The sequence below is a fragment of the Delphinapterus leucas genome, chromosome 15 (assembly GCF_059928025.1).
Source record: "Delphinapterus leucas isolate spDelLeu-1000000601 "Yukka" chromosome 15, BTC_Dleu_Yukka2, whole genome shotgun sequence".
Lineage (NCBI taxonomy): Eukaryota > Metazoa > Chordata > Mammalia > Artiodactyla > Monodontidae > Delphinapterus > Delphinapterus leucas.
Window position 1 is genome coordinate 58,490,728 of NC_143143.1, and position 20,344 is coordinate 58,511,071.

Here is a 20,344-nt window from a genome sequence, read left to right on the forward strand (position 1 = left end):
GATCCACATTCTCTTTTGGAATCTCCAGTTGAGCTCCTGTTTCAAGACGGAAGCCTGGTCTCTCTGTTCACCCCTACTCCTCCCCAAAGCCTCTTTGGGTGAGAAAAGAGATAGCAAAATGGACCAAGAGTGTGACAGGATGCCTTACTCTCTGCCTCTTGGTCATCCAGCAGGAATATCAGGAATTCTGTCCTGGAGGGGTGGCCTCTGCTGCTGTCAGTCCCCAGGGCAAAAAGAGCCCCTCTCTTTCCCCGTTCAGGGAGGATGTGGGGAAGAGTAGGGGTGGACAGAGAGGCCCAGGCTCTTTCATCTTGAACCAGGAGCACAACCAGAGATTCCAAAAGAGAATGTGGATTCTGAGAGAAGGCAAATTAGGAAGATACAAGTCCTCATCCACAGGGGGAGGGGTTGATGCCTCTCCAGCCAGTCTACTCTGGAGCACCCATCATGACCAAAGCCATCTATGTCTGTACTAGGTCTCGTTCCCCATTACAAGGTTTCATGTGCAAGTGACCTATTAAGAACGTGTTCCCAGGGGAGACCAGTAAAGGGGTGGAGGAAGCAGGACAGGCAAAGGGAGGAAGCCAAGGACCCATGCATATGAATGTCCACAGCAGCATTTTTTATAACATCTCACAACTAAGAACCACTCAAAGCTCCAGCAACAGTAGTGTCAGTGAAAGAAAAGTGTGGTTATAGTCACACAATCAAATGTTACTCAGCAATGAGTATAACTGAGCTGAAGCCACACACCACAGGCTGGATACATCTCACAAACTGGGGAAAATATTTGCAACTCGTACTCCAGACAAAGGGTTCATCTCCCTTATATATAGAGTTCCTTCAAGTTGTTAAGAGAAAGACCCAACAGAAAAATGAGCTGTGGATATGAACAGGCAATTCAGGGAAAAAGAAATAGAAACGGCACTTAAATGTTTGAACAAATATTCAACCTCACTCATGAGACAAAATGCAAATGGAGACTGCGCTTTCACTTTCAGACTAGCAAATATTACATTTTGATAACTGTGTTGGTAAGGTTGTGGGAAAATGAGCACTCCAGATATCGCTGGTACAACTGTGAATTGGCACAAATCAGAGGGCAATTTAACTCTATCTACCCAAATCACAAACACACATATTCTTTGACCCAGCAATCCTGCTTGTAGGATATCATCTCACAGATGAAGTTGTGTATATAACCATCCATTACAGCATTGTTTGTAATAGTAAAGGGACTGGAAACCATTTATATGCCCAAGAGGAGACTATGAATAAATGATAGCATTCAGCTATTAAAAATGATGAGAATGCTGCATACTCATTAGAATGGCTAAAATTTAAAAGGTTGGGGACTTCCCTGGTGGTGCAGTGGTTGAGAATCTGCCTGCCAGTGCAGGGGATACAGGTTCGATACCCGGTCCAGGAAGATCCCACATGCTGTGGAGCAACTAAGCCCGTGCGCCACAACTACTGAGCCTGCGCTCTAGAGCCTGCGAGCCACAACTACTGAGCCCGTGTGCCACAACTACTGAAGCCCGTGCGCCTAGAGCCCGTGCTCCGCGACAAGAGAAGCCACTGCGATGAGAAGCCCGCACACTGCAGCGAAATGAAGAATAGCCCCGCTCGCTGCAACTAGAGAAAGCCTGTGTGCAGCAACAAAGACCCAATGCAGCCAAATAAATAAATAAGTAAATAAAAGGTTGACAACACTAAAATGTTGGTGAGGATATGGAGAACTCTGACACATTGCTAGTGGGAATGTAAAATGGTACAGACACTTTGGAAAATAGTTTCTTTAAAAAATTAAACATGCCCTTTACTGTATGACCTTGCAATTCTACTTCAAGGTATTTACAGATGAGAAATGAAAACATGGTCATACAGATTTACACAGCAATTTGTAGCAGCCATATTTAGAAGAGCCCAAACTGGAAAAGAACCCAAATGCCTAGCTGGAGAATAGAGAAACCGTGCTTCCCCCTTACCATTGAACATACTCAGCACTACACAGGAGCAAATTACTGCTACATGAACCAATGAAAATGAATCTCAAAAACAAAGAGGGAAGGAAACCAGACACAAAAGAGTACATGTTTTATGATTCTACTTGTATGAAGTTCTAGAACAGGCAAATCTTATCTATAGACAGAAAGTATATCAGTGGTTGCCTGGGGTTAGGAGTGGGAGAGATTGACTGGGAAGGGGCACAGGAAAACTATTTGGGGGTGATGGAAAGGTTCTATCTAGATTGTGGTGGTGATTACATAGGTGTATAAATTTATCAAAACTCATCTAATTGTACACTTAAAGTAAGTACATTTTATTGTAATTTTAAAATCCAAAGTAATCATAGTAGAATAATAGTAATGATCATAAGAATTGTGTTGGGACTTCCCTGGTGGCACAGTGGATAAGATTCTGTGCTCCCAATGCAGGGGCCCAGGTTCGATCCCTGGTCAGGGAACTAGATCCCACACACATGCTGCAACTGGGAGTTCACATGCCACAACTAAGGAGCCCACCTGCTGCAACTAAGACCCAGCGCAACCAAATAAATAAATATTAAAAAAAAAATAATAGTGTTAATGTGGACTTCCCTGGTGGTCCAGTTGTTAAGACTCTGCACTTCCACTGCAGGGGGCACAGGTTCAATCCCTGGTCAGGGGAACTAAGATCCCATATGCTGCATGGCAAGGCCAAAACAAGAAAGAAAAAGAAAAAGAATAGTATGTTAAGGAGACCACTGATAGGAAGGATCTCCAAGGGTATTAAGTGAAAAAACTCAAGGTACAGAAAAAAAAAGAGGAAAAAAAGTGTTTGTATTGTCGTGGACATGCATAAACTAATCTAAAAGCCTATACAAGAAGCTTATAATAGCTTCCTGTTGGAGGGGCGTGGTCTGAGAGGATGGGATGTTCCCTATACCTCTCACCATACTTTTTGATGTTTGAATGAGGCCAACATAGGTTACCTTCCCCACTGCAACTCTTACTAACTGAACTGGCGCATTTTGAATTCTCATAAACAAACAGATTTGCTTAAATTTAACATCCCTCGCTATCGGAATACTTGCTATTCGCTATCCGAATTTACTACTCAGTACACAAACTTTTTAAAACAAGAAACAAAAGCCAAAAGGCTCCCGCACGTGTGGGAGTCTATGGCTTTGTGCCATTCCTCGCCCCACCCCCACCCCCCGGCCACCACCAGGGACAAAGGGTTGCACCCCTCTCCGCCCGCCCGCCTGTTCCACCGCCTCGCCTTTGCCGTGCAGGGAGCCCGCAGGACCGCGGCCTCCGCTCCTCCTCCCGACCGACCCGCGCACCTCGGGCACAGGCGCTGGCGGCCACCACGGAACAGAGACTAACTTGGGGCCGTGGCCGCACCTGCCTGTCGCGGTCGCCCGGGCATCCCTTCTCCTAGGGCCCGCCAGTCTCTCACCCGGGCGACTCTGGGCGTGACTGGTGTCAAGGCGAGGACAAAGGTCCGATCCAGGAGACCATGGAGGGGGGCGCTTCCTGGGCAGACCGGAGCAGCAACAGGTGGCCCCCTAGCACTGTCCCCGCCTCCCCGCTCTGGTCCTCAAAGGCCCTTCCAGAGGGTCCCCGCCCCATCTCCACTTCCCACCCCAACGAATAGGGGGCCCTCTGAGACCTATGCGGCGGGTTGGCTCGCGAGGGTCTCCCGCCCCACCGAGCTCTAACCCCTAGACGCGACAGGGTGGTCCCGGCTCCCCGAGGGCACACGCCGGCCGGGGTCAGGACTGATGGGCTAAGATGGTGGCGCGGGCAGGCGGGGCTCCGTGCGGGGTCGCGCGAGAAGGGGGTTGCGGGCCAGGATGGGGGTGCGGGAGGGTTGGGAGGCGGCGGGCTGGCTGCAGAGGGCGTGGGTCGGCCGCGATCCAGCCGGGGCGGAGCCGAGAGCTGGGAGCCACAGCTCAGACGCGAGGCGCTCACAGCTATGCGCCCAGGGTATCGGAGAGCTCGAGGGTCGCCGGCGTTGGGGCTGCTGCTGCTACTGCGACTGCCGTGGCCGGTGTGGGGGGCTGAGGCTTTTCAAGGTGAGTGGGAGTGCGCCGCGAGGTCGCTGTCGGGGATGGAGCGTCGGAAATCCCCGGGGATCGCGCGGGCCAGGAGGACAGGGCATGGGGAGGGTTTGGGAGAGTCTCTGTGGGAATTGCCCAGGGACTCTCAACTGCAGTTGTGCTGGCCTCAGGGCCCAGACTTGCACACTGTGCCCAGATACCCTGTGTCAATGGCGAAGCAGAGTGGCAGGGCCCCTTCCCTTCAAGCAGCTGCTCAGCACCCCCAAACCCCTCTGGATTCTCTGCTGTGGCCCCATCCGCCAGTATGAAGGTTCCTGCACCTTCTTCTCCTAGGGTTCAGCGGGCCTCCATCCTCCAGGAAGCCCGAGACCACCGGTGCCCTGGAGTCGCTGTTGCGCTCTCACACTAAGGGACTAGCTGTGGCCTCCACACTCATGCATCATTCCATGTTCACCCCCTCATCCCAGGGGCTTGGGGCAGTGTGTATATTGTTTATGTTGCCTTGTTTGGTTAGATAGAAACGGCTTCAAACAGAAGGTGTCTGTTTAGCAGGGCCCTGGGGGAAGACTGCAGCTCTGTCTCTTCTCAGTTTGACCTCTACAAACTCTGTGAGATGGGACTGATGAAAACCTCTCCCAAAGGGTGGGAGGATTGGCGGAGTCCTGTACATCAAGTGCCTGACAAGGCGGGCAGGAAGGGCCGGGCAGCCTGGGGACAGTGGGTTCTAGAGCACTGTGCAGGGGTGGGGGGGCGGGTGGCAACAGGGATAGGGTCCTGCCCTGTTCTGGGGCGTGGAGGGGGAGGGATGACAGCCCTCATGCCTTTGGGGATGGTCCCCAGGCATTCCGCTGCTCCCTCCTCTTCAGTCTGGGGTCAGGGGAGGATGAAGGGACCCCTGGGAGGAATGGAGAGGGACTCTATGCTCCCCAACACCACACTGGCTCCTCAGTTTCCACTCCCATCCACCTAGTCACCACAGCTCCATCTCTGCCTCCTTGCCCCCGTCAAGGTGCCAATGGCCAGCGTGTGTGCACAGGGCCAGGAGGAGAACCCACACTCACACATGCACACAGGCACACCTTCCCCTCTCCACCCTGGGAAACCCAGGGCCAGCTGGACCTGGTGCTCCACGCCGAGTTAAGTCCTCTCTAGCCTGAGACCGCCCCCACCCCCCACCCCGCACCCCGCACTCAGACCCCTCCCTACACTGGCCCTTCAGCCTCAATTCCAAGGCCCTGCACCTCCCCACCCCCACCCCCATCTACCTGATGGAAACTGCTGATCCAATCAAGGAGGGCTTCTTGGGAGAAGGGGACTTCCTGGAGTGGCTGCGATTCCAGGTCTTTGATGATGGGGTCTGCAGGAGGAGATGGAGAAGGAGAAAGGGGTCGGTGTGGCCTGGCAGGAGTTGAGCCACTTCTATGGGCAGCCATCTTAGCCTGGGCAGGGCTGGGGCCAGGGCTGGGTGGGGGTTGGGGAGCTGTCAGTTCTGGGAGCTGGGCTTCCCCAGGGACGGAGGGAAGGCTGCCTGTAGGCTCTGGGCAGCCTGAGGTCTGATTCCTGCAGGGCGGGTGTGGTGAGAGTTTCCGGGGTCCACTTGGCAGGGGGGCTGGGAGCATTCCAGGGGAGCATTCCAGGCGCTTTCTGGGTGATGCTTCGCTCTGGTATTCCTCCTGGAGCCCCCCTTAAGCATTCCCGTCCTGGGAGCACTCAGGCTCTGTCTCCCAAACAAACCCCCCACTCTTGAAGACACGAGGAGGGGGCTTCTGGGCCAGTGTCCCTGGAAGCCCTGCCCCCAGCATGAAGCCCCCAGAGGGAGCTTTGGGCAACATCTGGCTGTTGTTTTTCTCAGTTGGTGGAGGAGACACAGGCGTCCTGTCTTCACAGATCTCTCACCCTAAAAGCATCTGCTGCCCAGTCTAAAAATACCCGAAGCTGCCTCCCATTTCCTTTCCCCTCTGTATTAGGGGCCTTGGTCTCTTCCTTGTGATCTTTGACCCCAATTCTCCCCTCCCAAGGTCAGTGGGTCTCCCAAGTGCCCAGCTGAGCAGTTCTTCCCAGGCTCCTCTGTCTCTCTTCTGCCACCTCCCTGGTGGCTCCTCAGTTCCAAGGATGCCTCATGGGTGGCCACCCTTCTCCAGGCTAAACTTTTTTTTTTTTTTTTTTGTGGTACGCGGCCCTCTCACTGTTGTGGCCTCTCCCGTTGCGGAGCAGAGGCTCCGGACGTGCAGGCTCAGTGTCCATGGCTCACGGGGCCTAGCCACTCCGCGGCATGTGGGATCTTCCCAGACCGGGACACAAACCCATGTCCCCTGCATCGGCAGGCGGACTCTCAACCACTGCACCACCAGGGAAGCCCCAGGCTAAACTTTTGAGTATTGAAGATGGAGTCTCCTGTTCCTGCCTGCTGACATCCTCTAACTCTATCCCTCTGTTGTCTCCAATTTCCCTATGTCCCTCAGGTTCCCCTCACCCTGTGCTCTGTCCTCTCCCCAGGAAACACCCCTGGAGAGCCAGTCACCCTGCACTGGGTTCTGGATGGACGACCCCGGCACATGGTCACCCTGGAGCAGCCGGTCAGTGCCAGGTCATCCCTTACTCTGCAGAGGCCCAGGGTCTCTCAGCCCCTTTGCCCCTCCCCAGATATCAGCGTGGCAGTTTCGCTGGGGTCCCTAGATCCCCAGAGTCCTTCAGACCCCTCCCTGAAGGTTTGGCAGGGGCAGGTGGGAGACGTCTAGATGGAGAGAGGCTGCACACATGGAAGTCATTTTCCAGTTTCCTCTCCCCCACCTCCTCCTTAACCATCTCTTCCCAGTGTTATTCAGGCCACCTCCACCCCATCAGGCAGAGGTGGGGCCAGAAGCTTTTCAAGGACCTCTTTAAGAAAACACCAAAATATCTTCCTTTTGCGAAGTTTACCAGAACATGTGACCCTGTGGATGAATTGCTGTCCTCTCCAGGACGCTGCCATTTAGGGGCCTGAAACTTGTCTCACTGGCTCACACCACTTCTGCCCAGTAGTCACTCTCTCCTAGTGCCCCCAAATGCAAGCCCACCCTGTTTTGCTTCTTCTGGATGCTCTGTCCCAGTCTCCTCCCAACAGCCATCCATCACACACTTTCAGAATAACCTTGCCCCCATCTGTATGTGCCACACAGCTGTGCTGCATGGAGACCAACAGCCTTTGTATGCCCATTTCACAGAGGGGCAAACTGAAGCCCAGAGAGGCTGGAGAAACTGCCCAAGGTCACACAGCTCTTTAACCCAGAAGAAACCATTGGCCAATGTTCCCCAAGCCTAGAGCACCCTTTTCATCATGAATTTTCAGGAAAGAGAAGACAATCCACTGTCCAAGCCTGCAAGGAGGAAGGCAGGAGAGCACTGCCGTGTAGGCCGGGGGGCCCCCACAGGCCCAGCAACTCTCAGCCTAGGGCCCTCACTGGGTCTCCCAGACCCTCAGGGCCCCCATTCAAGTGGTCAGCACGGTGCCAGCCCGAGCTTTGAGATTGTTCATCACCGGCATAGGGGAAGGGACATCACATGCTGAGACCGCCCTGACTGCGGACCTCCCTCTGGGCCTGGCCTGGGCTGTGACCAAATAGGAGGGGAGTGCCAGAGGGAATTTGCTTTCCTCAATTTTTCTGTCGCTGGGAAGCCTGCCAAGATGAGGACAGCAGACAGAGTGGCAGGGTGTCCTGTCCCAGAGGCAGGAAACACCTACATTTTAGGTTGGAGATGGAGTGCATGGTGAAGGGCAGGGTCACCAGGAGGGCAAGAAATGAGGACAGCAGGGGCTGCAGAGGGACAGAGAGAGGGATGGGGGTGGGGCAAGAGGAAGCTTTCCATCTGGGCTGCCTCCTTTCCTCAGTGCAAATCTTTCTCCAATAAAACAAGTGGCATTCCGGCCACATGAGCTCATGCTTGGGGCCTAGGGCGGCCTTTGGCTGGGGGAGGGGACTATTTGCTCCCCACCTGCAGAGGAAGGCCCCCTCCACAAGACTCTGAGCCTCTTGGCCTGCGGCCCAGGCCAGTGCATTGTGGGATAAAAGGGAAGGGCCAGCAAAAGTGGGGGCCAGCATTCCAAGGACACAGCTGCTCTCCAGGAGGCTCCTGGCCCGCTCCAGCTCTGGGCCCCCAGCCAGGGAGTGGACAAAGCGGGCAGATGGGGTATTCCCACAGGGTGGAAGCGGCAAAGAGGGTAGGGGAAGGAGAGGTGGGCAGGCTGGCCCAGGCCCACCCTCCTGACGTCTGGCCAAGAAAACCAGAGTTTTTCTCTTGGCAAAGCGTGTGAGTCTGTGTTTACCTCATGGGCTCAGTGAAGCAGGTGTGGGGCGAGCCTGCTAGAGGCGTAGGAAAATTTGGGGGGGGGAAGCTAGTCAGCATTGGAGGTGGAGGTACTAAGTCTGAATTCTACAGGGAGTGGGGAACAGCAAGGTACAGAAAGGAGAGGTTGTGAGGAGGCCTGAGCCGTGGCTACCCCACTCTCCTGCATCAATGTCTTCAGGACCCCACTCTCCTCCCTGCTTAGAGGAAGGCTTCTGGGCATGAAAGAGGAGGGAAGACCAGAGGAAGAGCCCAGTAACCTTGGGCAAGGCATGGCGTCTTTCTGAAACCACTTGTCTCTCCAGGGAGGATGTGGAGTGCACCTTGCAGGCTCTGTCAAATGGCTGCTGTCAGAACAACAAACATTCTGAGTTTGAAAGCACCTTTGCAAGTTCTCACCCCACACCCATCCACACCCACAATGGCAAGCGGGGGCCTTCTGCCCCGTGCCCCTGTGCTCTCCCCATGAACTCCCTCGCCAGTCAGCTCCACATCCTTCCTGCTTCCTGGCAGGCAGGGGACCTGGATGCCCGCCCTCTCAGCCCTACACTCCTTCTTGCCCAGGTCTCGAAGCTAGAAGTGGGGCTGGTGGTCTTGAAGGCTGAAGGCCAGGAGCTCCTGCTAGAGCTGGAGAAGAATCAGTGAGTACCAGGCCGGGGAAAGAGCTGGGAGCCAAGAATAGCCCCTCTCTCTGGGGAGGGTTCAGTGCTGGGGACAGAGACTGATGGGAACCCTAGATGGAGGCTGGATGGGGTGAGAACCCCAGAGGAGGAGGTGCAGGTGACAGGGCAAGTCATGCTAGCCCATGACTGGCTCCCTCGAGGCTGAAGTGGGCTATTGAGGCTGGGTCAGCCCTGCTGTGGGGCACATCTCTCATCCCGGCCCCAGAAACATCTTGTCAGCTTCCTGCCAGGAATGAGTGAGCATCACCTGGTGGGTGCTCACAGGGTGTGCTGAGTCAAAAGAGAATCCAAGATGGATTCCAAAGATGGGCGGGTGCTCCAGGCTTCGGGAATGCCAGGGTCAAGGCACATTCAAGAGGGGGTGCCAATTTGTCTGGCTTGCCTGGGGAGTCTCCATCTGAGGGAGGGGAGCAAGGGGAAACAAATTTGGGGAGTCCTAGCAGGGCCAGATCACAGAAGGCCATTTTGGTGCTGAGTGTCCAGGATGGTGCAAAGCCAAAGATTCTGAGCTGGTGAATGAGCAGGCAGAGCTGGGCTGGGTGAGGTGAATGTCTAAGATGGAGCGTGGGTTCGTGAAACCATCTAGACTGTGTTATCAACAGCTATCATTTATCAAGTGCTTATTTCATTGCAGGCACTGTTCTGAGCACTCTACACATGCTTTACTCTCCCCCATGAGCTGGGAACAAACTCAGGTGGAACTCAGGTTCCACCACGCCTAACCATAGTTCCTCTGGGGTTCAATGTCCCCGTGTGTTAAAAAGGGTGATCAGGGCTTCCCTGGTGGCGCAGTGGCTGAGAGTCCGCCTGCCGATGCAGGGGACATGGGTTCGTGCCCCGGTCCGGGAAGATCCCACATGCCGTGGAGCGGCTGGGCCCGTGAGCCATGGCCGCTGAGCCTGCGCGTCTGGAGCCTGTGCTCCGCAACGGGAGAGGCCACAACAGTGAGAGGGCCACGTACCGCAAAAAAAAAAAAAAAAGGGTGATCACATCACCTCCCTCCTAAGGTTGAGTGTGTGGGTGGAGTAGGGGAGCAAAGCTGGAGGAGGAAGTAAGACTGGGAAGTGGAGAAGCAGGCATCACAAGTCTTTGGGGGCAGTCTGCGGGTAAAGAGGCCAAGGTGAGGTGGGGTGAAGGATTTTCTTTTAAGAAGAGAAATTTACTTATGGTTGATCCATCTTGGTGGGAAGGATCCTGATGAGACGGAGCCCGAAGATGAATTCAATTACTTGAGTGGGGTCTGGAGAAGGAAGGGAGGAGGATCCCTGCTCAGACGGGCAGGGCAGGAGCAGGTGTGGATTCTGTTTTCTCTGGAAGCAGGGGGTGAGCAACAGTGAAGGACAGGTGGGGAGATATGTGGGATCTGGGGGCCTGAGGAGAAGATTTGAAGGAACTCTGAATGGGAGGAGGTGGGCTAGAGGGTTGTCCAGATGCCCAACAAGGGTAGGCAGCAGCCAGGGCCACCTAGGGAGTTCACACACTTCCTTGGCTCCAAGTCCCACCTCCTTGGCAGTGTCTCCTGACTCCTCTCCTCCTGCCCAGTCTAACACCCCTGACCTGTGGATCCAGCTGCCTGTCACAGGTTCCAGGGGAGCCACAAACGTTCCCGTGTTCCTGTTCCTCCCTGGTGCTTCCCACACGCCCATTTCCACATCTAAGCCATTACCAAGGCTCCTTCCTGACCTTCACCTTGTTCATTCTAGCCCAAGATTTTTCTGAGCTGAGCAATGCACAGTCACTCCTGTCCCTTCCCTAAGACGCACTTCGGCTGCTTCCTAAGTGCTAGCCCTGTGCCTCACTCATAGAACTACTCAATTAGCTATCAGGGAGGAAGACCAGAGGGCATCCTGGAGGAAGCAGGGCTGGATTAAGTAATTTCTGCAACACTCCCTCCCAGCAGGCTGCTGGCTCCAGGATACACAGAAACCCACTACAGCCCAGATGGGCAGCCAGTAGTGCTGTTCCCCAACCACACGGTGAGATACTTCCATGGACTCTGAGGACAGGGTGAGGCGTGCTGGGGTATGCACCCACCAAGGGCCTCTCCACCATTTCCCCCATTCTCCTCCTGTTCCTAAGGAGAAGCTGGAGCCAGTCCCCCACCACGCTTTCTTTCTTGCCCCTCCCACTTCAGTCCTGGCTGAGGTTTGGGGCTGGGTCCTTTGCTCTCCAGGATCATTGCCACTACCATGGGCGTGTGAGGGGCGTCCTGGACTCCTGGGTAGTCCTCAGCATCTGCTCTGGGATGAGGTGAGGAGTTCTGGGGGAGGGGCTGGGCCTGGGACTAGGGAAAGAGTTCCTTTACTGCCCACCCCTGTACCCCTTTGCACCCTAGGGGCCTGATCACACTCAGCAGCAATGCCAGCTATTATGTGCATCCTTGGCCAGCTGGGGACTCCAAAGACTTCTTGACCCACAAGATCTTCCGGACGGAGCAGCTGCTCAGCTGGAAAGGGGCCTGTGGCTACAGGGACCCTGGGGACAAAAGGGACATGGCCAGGCTTTCGTGTGCCACCCAGATCAGGGTCAGGAGCATGGGAAGGGGTGGGGGTAGGAATGCAGTATCCAGAGCACTTTAAAATCAGAAGAGACAGGAATGTGCAGCCCCAGTTCAGGGCCTCCTGTCCTGACATTTTTATTTGGAGGCTGAAGGAACAAGTTCTAGCAAAATTTTAAAGTTAACTTTGTGCTTTCTGGGAATTGGGGTTGGTGGTCAGGGCTCAAGCCCAGCAGCCTGCCACTCAGGGTCACCATTGCCGCTTTCCCAGGAGAGGCGGGAGTCCTTGGGGAGCCCGAGGTACCTGGAGCTGTACATAGTGGCGGATCACACCCTGGTGAGAGAAGCCCCAAGGGGGTTGGCAGGCCTGGATGGGGTGAGCTCAGCCCATCCTCACACGCGGTATTGCTTGCTGCTTTTCTAGTTCTTGACCCAGCACCGGAACTTGAACCACACCAAACAGCGTCTTCTGGAGGTCGCCAGCTATGTGGATCAGGTTGGGTCGGTGGGGGGAAGAGCACTTTTGGGGTGACCACGACAGGGTCAGGCTTGGAGATGGGGAGAGGGAACGGAGGGGAAGAAAGAGGGGCGCTCCCATGGAGGAGCACGGGCACCGCGGCGGCCCCCCACTTCAGCCCTGCCCCACCGCGCCCTTAGATTCTCAGGACTCTGGACATTCAGGTGGCGCTGACCGGCCTGGAAGTGTGGACCGAGGAGGACCAGATCCGCGTCACGCCAGACGCGAACGCCACGCTCTGGGCCTTCCTGCAGTGGCGCCAGGGACTGTGGGCACGGCAGCCACACGACTCGGCTCAGCTGCTCACGTGGGTGCCTCCGACCCCTACGCGGTCCCGGCCGGGCGGCCCGGACTCCCGGCCCGCCCGGTCAAGCCGCGCTCCTCCCTCAGGGGCCGCGCCTTCCAGGGCGCCACCGTGGGCCTGGCGCCGGTCGAGGGCATGTGCCGCGCGGAGAGCTCTGGAGGCGTGAGCACCGTGAGTGCCACCTGGGACGGGAGGAGGAGGAGAGGTGCTGGGGGGTGGTCTCCGCAGCCCGCAGTGACCGTCCCCACGCCCTCCCAGGACCACTCGGAGCTCCCCATTGGTGCTGCTGCCACCATGGCCCACGAGATAGGCCACAGCCTCGGCCTCAGCCACGACCCCGACGGCTGCTGCGTGGAGGCAGCGGCGGAGCAGGGCGGCTGCGTGATGGCCGCAGCTACCCGGTACCCGCGCCGGGGCGGGGGAGGGGCTGCAGGACAGGCTCCGCGGGACCCGGGCCTTCCTCAGCTGCATTTCTTTGGGCGAAATGGTTATCCCTCAGTTTCTTCTTCTGTGAAATGGGGATGATGGTAATAGTGCCTGCCCTGAGGGTTGTTTATGAGGCTGAAGTGTAGGGAACGCAGGCAAAGTGGATTCTCACGATATGATAAATTATTTTCGGACAAACTTGCGAGGTTACTCCAACGCCGGGAGGAGCGGCGCTGGGTTGGGATTCGACCTTGGGTCCTGGGCTGATCGCTCTTGGCGTCACACCCTCCTGCCTCGCGCTTGCCGTGTGACTTTGCGCGAGTTACTTACCCTCTCTGGGCTCTGCATCTAGAGAATTCTAGCCGCCAGTTGCTCAGGCGGTGTTCGCGCATCCGGCGGCTGCGTAGCCAAGCACCTGTGTGCCGGGGGGAGGGGTCTGGAGACGAGCAGGGGTTGGCAGGGGGTGGTCCCCGTATGCCCGACGCCCTCCCCCGCTCGTAGGCACCCGTTCCCGAGAGTGTTTAGCGCCTGCAGCCGCCGCCAGCTGCGCGCCTTCTTCAGCAAGGGAGGGGGCGCGTGCCTCTCCAACGCGCCGGACTCCGGGCTCCTAGTGCCCCGGACGCACTGCGGGAATGGCTTCGTGGAAGAGGGCGAGGAGTGCGACTGCGGCGCCGGCCAGGTCAGGTCCGCACGACCAGCCCCGGGGGACCAAGCTGGTCCCCGCCTGCCCCTCCCCGGAGGTCTGGGCGCTGCACCCTCACCTGGTCCCTCCTCGCCTTTCCGGCTCCAGGAGTGCCCGGACTCCTGCTGCCATGCCCACAACTGCTCGCTGCGTGCGGGGGCCCAATGCACCCACGGGGACTGCTGCGCACACTGCTTGGTGAGGGTATGGGAGGCTTGGGGGTGAGGGTTGGGGGCACTTGGGAGCCGGCCTGTTGGTCTTGGCTAATCGGCGCCCTCCGGTCCCCCTTGCGGGTGCTGGCTCTGCTCTGTGCGTGGGTTCGCCTGGACCTCCCCGCAGGGCTCTCTCGTGTCCGATTGGCGCTCTCGAAGTGTATCTCTAACTGTTCGTTTTCTCTCTATGCCTCGCCGCCTTCCCTCCACCCGGGTCACCTGCGTAGCTGAAGCCGGCGGGTGCGCCTTGCCGCCAGTCTGCGGGCGACTGTGACCTCCCTGAATTCTGCACGGGCGCCTCCCCCTATTGCCCCCCCGACATTTACCGACTGGATGGCTCGCCCTGCGCCAGAGGCCGCGGCTACTGCCGGGACGGCGCGTGTCCCACGCTGGAGCATCAGTGCCAGCAGCTCTGGGGGCCTGGTGAGACCCAGAGCGCACCCTCCGCCCGCATCCTCGGGTCTGCTCAGTTTAATGCTCTAGGGGGAGGTGGGCGGGGGGAAACTGAGGCAGAAGGGGCGTGGTTCAGGTCTGGGCTGCCCCCCCTAGTCCCGCCCATGCTTCCTCAGGCTCCCGCCCAGCCCCGGAGGCTTGTTTCCAGGTTGTGAACTCTGCGGGAGACGCCCATGGGAACTGCGGCCAGCAAAGCGACAGCAGCTTCGTTCCCTGTGCGCAGAGGTGGGGAGCGGAGGGAGGGGAAGCTGGGGAAGAGGGTATGGAGAAACTCCACGCTGTTTGACTACCCTGCACTTCGTCCCTAGCGATGTGCAGTGTGGGAAACTGCAGTGCCAGGGCGGGGAGCAGAGTGCACTGGCGCCACACATGGTGCCGGTGGACTCCATCGTACCCCTAGGCAGCCGCCAGGTGACCTGCAAGGGAGCCCTCGTGCTGCCCGGCACCCAGCTGGACCTGCCTGATTTGGGCCTGGTAGAGTCAGGCACCCAGTGTGGACCTAGAATGGTGAGCCCTGCCCACCCGACCCCTCCCTGCCACTTGAGTCCTGCAGGCCAAAGCATCACTCCCCCTCACTGCCCAGTGCACACACTGCCCATAGGTGTGCCAGGAAAGGCGCTGCCGGAACACTACCTTCCGAGAGCTGGAGCTCTGCCTGACCGCCTGCCATGGTCGCGGGGTGAGTGGCCTGAAAGGTGTGTGTGGGGTGACCTTGGAAGTCCCTGATCTTGTGGGACCCTCCGTTTCTCTTTTCCACTGCAGGTTTGCAATAGTAACCGTAATTGCCACTGTGCTCTGGGCTGGGCTCCGCCTTTCTGTGACAAGCCAGGGTTTGGTGGTAGTGTGGACAGCGGTCCTATGCAGCCTGAAAGTGCGTCCATGGGGGGCAAGTGGGGAGGGCCCCTGTGATGCACCTCAGGACACAGCCATACCCTGTCCTCCACAGACCAGGACACCTTCACGCTGGCGGTGATCCTCAGTTTTCTGCTGCCTCTGCTCCCTGGGGCCAGCCTGGCCTGGTGCTGCTGCCGGCACCCGGAACTCCGTCTCCAACAATGCCTTTGGGGCTCAAGGAGGGACCCCATGTGCAGTGGGTAGGCACTGAGGGCTAAGGTTCCTGCTCCTCAGAGCTCTGCTGGACCTGGGGCAGCTGGGGTGGGGTCCTCAGGCCTTGCCCCCAGGTGCACAGAGGCAGGCAAAGGCAATGGAAAGAAGCATTGAGCAGAAGGCCCCAGTGGCCTTCCAGTGAAGCCAAAGGCGTGGATCCATGCAGGGCCCTCTACCCTGGTCCCCACTGCTGGGATTCAGTACCTCTTGTCCATATCTTCTTTTCTCTCACCAAGAAGCTGCCTCATCCTTGACTTTGCCCTGTTTTTTCACCAGCTTATAATGCAATTCCTGCTCCAATGTACCCTTCAAGGCCTCTCCAGCTTCTCTCTCATGAGCTTTCAGCCTTCTGGCATTTCCTCTGCCTAAATCTCTGCTGTTACCCCCTTCAAGTTCCCAAATGCAGGGCCCAGCACATCTTTCCTTTCGCTACCATTGGGCAGCTATGGTGCTGGCTGCCCTTGTGCCAAGGGCCTGCCCCTAACCCAGTTCTCCACGACCTGGGATGAGGGTCACATGATACCAAGCATGGTCAGTCTAGGGCTGCCCCTTCACTGGGCACTGGGCAAGGCATGAGCCCTATGACCACATCTGACACAGCCTAGCCTTGGGAGCGTTCTGGGCAAGCTGAGGGAGAGGGCAAAGTTTGGGCTGGAGATGGAGGAAGAGGGCATCCCGAACAGGGGCAGGGCACCAGCTGATAGGGCCTTGACACAATTAGTGTTGATTGTGGGTCTGTGAGCAGAGGATCAAGGTGGTCAGAGCTTGGTGTGTCATCACTGGGGGCTTACAGGGGGAGCAGCAAACGCATGTCATCAGCCAGGTGAAGTATTGAGGAGACTGTTTCCAAGAGACATCAAAGGAAGTGGTAAGGCCCTGGGAGATGGGATGTGAGCAGCCGAGCATAGCTTGGAGTCATCAAGGGCAGCAGGGCCACCCAATGACAAGAAGCACAAATACAGGTACCACTGGGGAAGGAAGTCCGCCCCTCTTTGGGACCTGAGTGATGCCAACATCTGGAGGATGCTGGGGTGGTTCCAGAGCTTAGGATAAATATCAGGGCTGGAGAGAGGAAGTGTCAGAGGCCCTGGCAAAGCATGAGTCTCAACTGGAGCCTGGACCCCAAGGGCTCCTCTCAGGAGGGAGCAGAAAGTGAGCTGGACAGAACAACCTGGGTGCAAGCCTCTGGCTGCAGGGAAGAAGCCCCAGGGTGCCCTACTAACGGTCACTGTCTCAATCTCCTGGCCTCTCATCCACTGCTCAGATCCAAAGATGGCCCATGCAGGGGCCACCCTCTAGGCAGTGTTCACCCAATGGAGTTGGGCCTGACAGCCACTGCAGAGCCCCAGGCCCTGGGTGCGTGAGGCACAGTGGGAGATGGGGAGGGAAGGAAAGGGACAGGCTCTTGTCTTCTGCCTCCTTCCAGATGGGCCCCCTCCTCTCCACTTAGCACCCAGCCACCTTGAGCCCCTGTGCCCCACCCTGCATCAGGGACTCTTGCCACCTATGTTCACAGCACTCTTCCCCCGCCTATTACTCCGCAGGCCTTGAGAACTCTGTCAGAGCCCAACAGCCACCTTGAGAAGCCTGTGCCCCACAGCCCTGCTTGCACCCCCAAGGTAGGTGGGGCCCTCCACTTCCCATTGCTCACCCATCCACCTCTTGCCCCTCATCTCACAGTCCCTTACTCTGAGTTTTTAAAAAATATTTATTTGGCTGCGTTGGGTCTTAGTTGCGACATGCAGGATCTTTGTTGTGGCACGTGGGATCTTTATTTGCAGCACGCGAACTCTTAGTTGCGGCTTGTGGGATCTAGTTCCCCGACCAGGGAGAGAACCAGGGCCCCCCTGCAATGGGAGTGCAGAGTCTTAGCCACTGGACCACCAGGGAAGTCCCACTCTGAGGTTTTTGAGCTTATAGTATGGAAATGAGACAGACCACGTGGAGAAGCTGTTGTCTGGGGCCAGATGCTGGAGGCCCCTGGGGCAGGGGAGGAAGAAGTTCTGGCTCTTCCTGGGTCACTGGTTTTCCCTGAGGGAGGACAGGGGGTCCCTGACGCATTACTTGCAGCCTGGGGTCCCAGTCCTCAGGGGGTGACGCCCCACCCCACCCCACGTCATTCTCAGCAGGTAGAGTCCAAAAGCCAAGATCCTGTCTCTGGTGAAAAGTGACTCCTGAGATGAGAAGACTTAAGGACAGGTGGCTACTGACAGCCACACCAGGAACTTGGACCCCGCCCCCCAGGGGCAGAGCCAGCGAGTCAGCAGACCTCTTGCACCTTTGGGCAGCTTCGAAATTTTACCGCCACACCACCTACTCCAGGACCCTGGAGCCTCATCAAAATTTGCGCAGTGCTGTCCCCATTCCTTAGGGCTGCGGGATCCTGCTAGGGTACACCCTCCAGCTCAAGCGAGAATCCATCAGTCCCAGGAGGGAAGGTCATGTAGTCACTGACCTCCTGTCACTAGGGGGCGCTGGGTCATGCTGGGCACCCAGAGAGGCCTATGTCCAGGCAGCCTAGGTGTGTCTGCTACACTCACTTTATTCGGACCTAGCTCTTTGGAGGGCAGTGACTGTTGGGACAGAAGCCTGGACTCCAGGGGTCCTACATTTCAGACTGAGTCCACTTCCCTGGAGCCTGGCCCCTGCAAAACAAACAAACAAAATCCTTGGGACCTTCCTTCCTGCCGTCTCCTACCCTCTCTTGTCCCTCAGATGCTTCCTCAGCCCCACCCCACTCCTAGTCCTTAGGTGAGGTTTCAGAGAAGCATGGGGCCTGCTGCAGTCCCCTTACTTTGGACATTAATCAGCCTCTCCTCCATTCCCTGGGAGGGGACAAAGGAAGCCATTTTCGAAAGGACACCGAAGTAGAAGTCAGAAGAAAGACATGTTGCCCTGGGACTTCTGTCTTTTCTGTCTGTAAATTCAACACCATGGCGCTCCCTGAGGGTGACAAAGGGCGGTGGCTGGTAGGTGGAGCCTCAGATGACAGCCAGGCCCCGTATATATCGGGGCATAGGATGGTGTTGCCTAGCTTGAATGTTCCCTTTGCTCCACCTCTCCTGCCTCCCCTGGACACTCTGAACAGCCATTTACTCTCTCCCCTTGCTTCATGCAAAAGTAGCTGAGTGACCTTCTTTATCAGCTGTTGCTACATAACAAAACCACCCCAAAACTTAGTAGCTTAAAACAATAACCAGTTCTGTGAATTGGCAAGTCAGCTGGTGGTTCGATTGGTCTCAGCTCAGCTCACTTATACATTTGCAGTCAACTGCTGGTCGCTGCTTCTGGGGTTGGCTGGCTGTTGGCTAGGGTGATGGGGATGAGCGGGCTAGCCCAGGCCTGTTCACATAACAGCTGGGGAGGGTTCTAAGTGAGCAGGACCAGGATTAGAGTGAGACAAGGGAGGCATTCACCGTGGGCACAAAAAGTAATCAAGATAAGAAATATTTTAATGTAATATTTTTAAAGATCAAAATTAATACAAAAGTCCACGATGAACAAAATATCAAAAATTTAACTAAAGACAGGATCAGTTACCATACCAAGGCATTTTTGGAGCCTAAGGCAAAAAGGAAAATCAGTAGTTGTGATCCTGAGGCAAGTACCTCACTCATCTCCTCTTGCAGAAGAGTATGTGGAAGCTTGTCAGGCTTCTTGAGAGTCCATGACTGGCACATTTACTTCCATAACATTCTGTTGGCCCAAGCAAGTCACAGGGCCGGCCCAGGTTCCAGGGATTGGGAGGCAAACCCCACCTCCCCTCCAGGGAGGAGCAGCAAAATCATATTTCATAGGGTGTGAAGAATTGGGGAATTTTTGCAATCACCCACTGGCAGCAGAGAAGTAGCCCCAAGGCTCAGGCCTTGCTTTCACTCTACCAGCTGAAGGCGCTGAATGAGACTGTTTGCTAAAGCCCACTCCTGTGTTCGCTGTGGGATTCTGATTTATAGAGACGACATAGCAATGAGACAGAGAAGTTAATGCCACTGAAAGAAGTTTTTATGGCTTGCATTTCCCTCGAGAAGGGGGACTGTCCACCGTGCAGGGCCACATAGGGAAGCACCCAGTTTGTAAGGAAAGACTGAGGAACTACCACAGATTGGAAGAAACTAAGGTGACATGATGACTAAGTGCAATGTGGGATGCTGGATGGGATCCTGGAACAGAAAAAGGACATTAGTGGAAAGACTGGGGAAATTCAAAGTGGTCTATAGTTAAGTGTCTTGTACCAACATGAATTTCCTAGTTTTAATAATTGTACTATGGTCAGGTAAGATGTTGATGTTAGGGGAAACTGCGTGAGGGATATAAAGGGAACGCTAGCATTTTTGCAATGCTCTAACTTTTTTGCAAGTCTAAAATTAGCTAATAAAAAGTTAACAATAAAACTATAAGAGACGGAAAAGAACAGTGTTGTTTCATAGAGTTAATGGTTTAGCGTGGGAGAGACAAGGTCTCCTTGGGTTGTTGTGTGGGTGTTGCTGTGTGTGTGTTGGGGGGTGTGGTGGGATCCATCTAGGCACATTCTGGCACCGGACTCAGTGGCTCCCAGATCTGCGTGAAGGCGCAGCCTGGGTGGGGACTCATTGGGGGCGGGGAGTCATTCCTGATGCAAAGGCTCCTCCCCCCCAGAAGAGTGCGTCAGCACAGACACTTGGGTTTCCATCTCGTTATGGCTCAGGGGAGCTGGGAAGGAGGCACCTGTCTGACTGGGGCTCTGCCTCTGGTCGTCCTCTCCTCTGTTTGCTGCCCAGCATGGCCAGCTGCTTGGCACCCCCGTTGCTGCTGCTACTGCTTCTAGGTGAGTGGCTGCCTCCTCCCCGAGACCTCTGAACCTTGGCTTCTCTGTCCCTGATCCTCTTCCCTCCTCAAGCACAAGGCAAGAAGGTGATTCTAGGAAAAGCTGAAATGCAGGAAGGGGCACCAATGAGACACCTGTGCTCGAGGTGTGGGGACACAGCACCCCGCCTCCAGCTTTTGGGTCCCACAGAGCCACGGCCTCCTAAGTCTCCCAAGTCTTGCCTTGGTAGCTCTGCCCCAGAAACTTTCTTTTTCCTATTGCCTGCTCTCCCGCCTCTATTACCCTTCC

General features: G+C 56.2%; 1 protein-coding gene across 1 annotated transcript; it reads left to right on the forward strand.

Moving 5' to 3' along the window:
- The first annotated feature begins 3,951 nt into the window (after positions 1-3,951).
- Positions 3,952-16,801, forward strand: ADAM33 (ADAM metallopeptidase domain 33). The gene is made up of 19 exons (XM_089896623.1): positions 3,952-4,063; positions 6,545-6,624; positions 8,936-9,012; positions 10,952-11,030; positions 11,228-11,304; positions 11,390-11,579; positions 11,823-11,888; positions 11,976-12,047; positions 12,209-12,375; positions 12,459-12,543; positions 12,631-12,773; positions 13,300-13,678; positions 13,920-14,154; positions 14,262-14,370; positions 14,454-14,652; positions 14,747-14,824; positions 14,908-15,016; positions 15,092-15,239; positions 16,517-16,801. Exons 1-19 carry the CDS (start codon positions 3,964-3,966, stop codon positions 16,614-16,616), a joined length of 2,493 nt encoding a protein of 830 aa, XP_089752749.1. The 5' UTR covers positions 3,952-3,963; the 3' UTR covers positions 16,617-16,801.
- Positions 16,802-20,344: the final 3,543 nt, after the last annotated feature.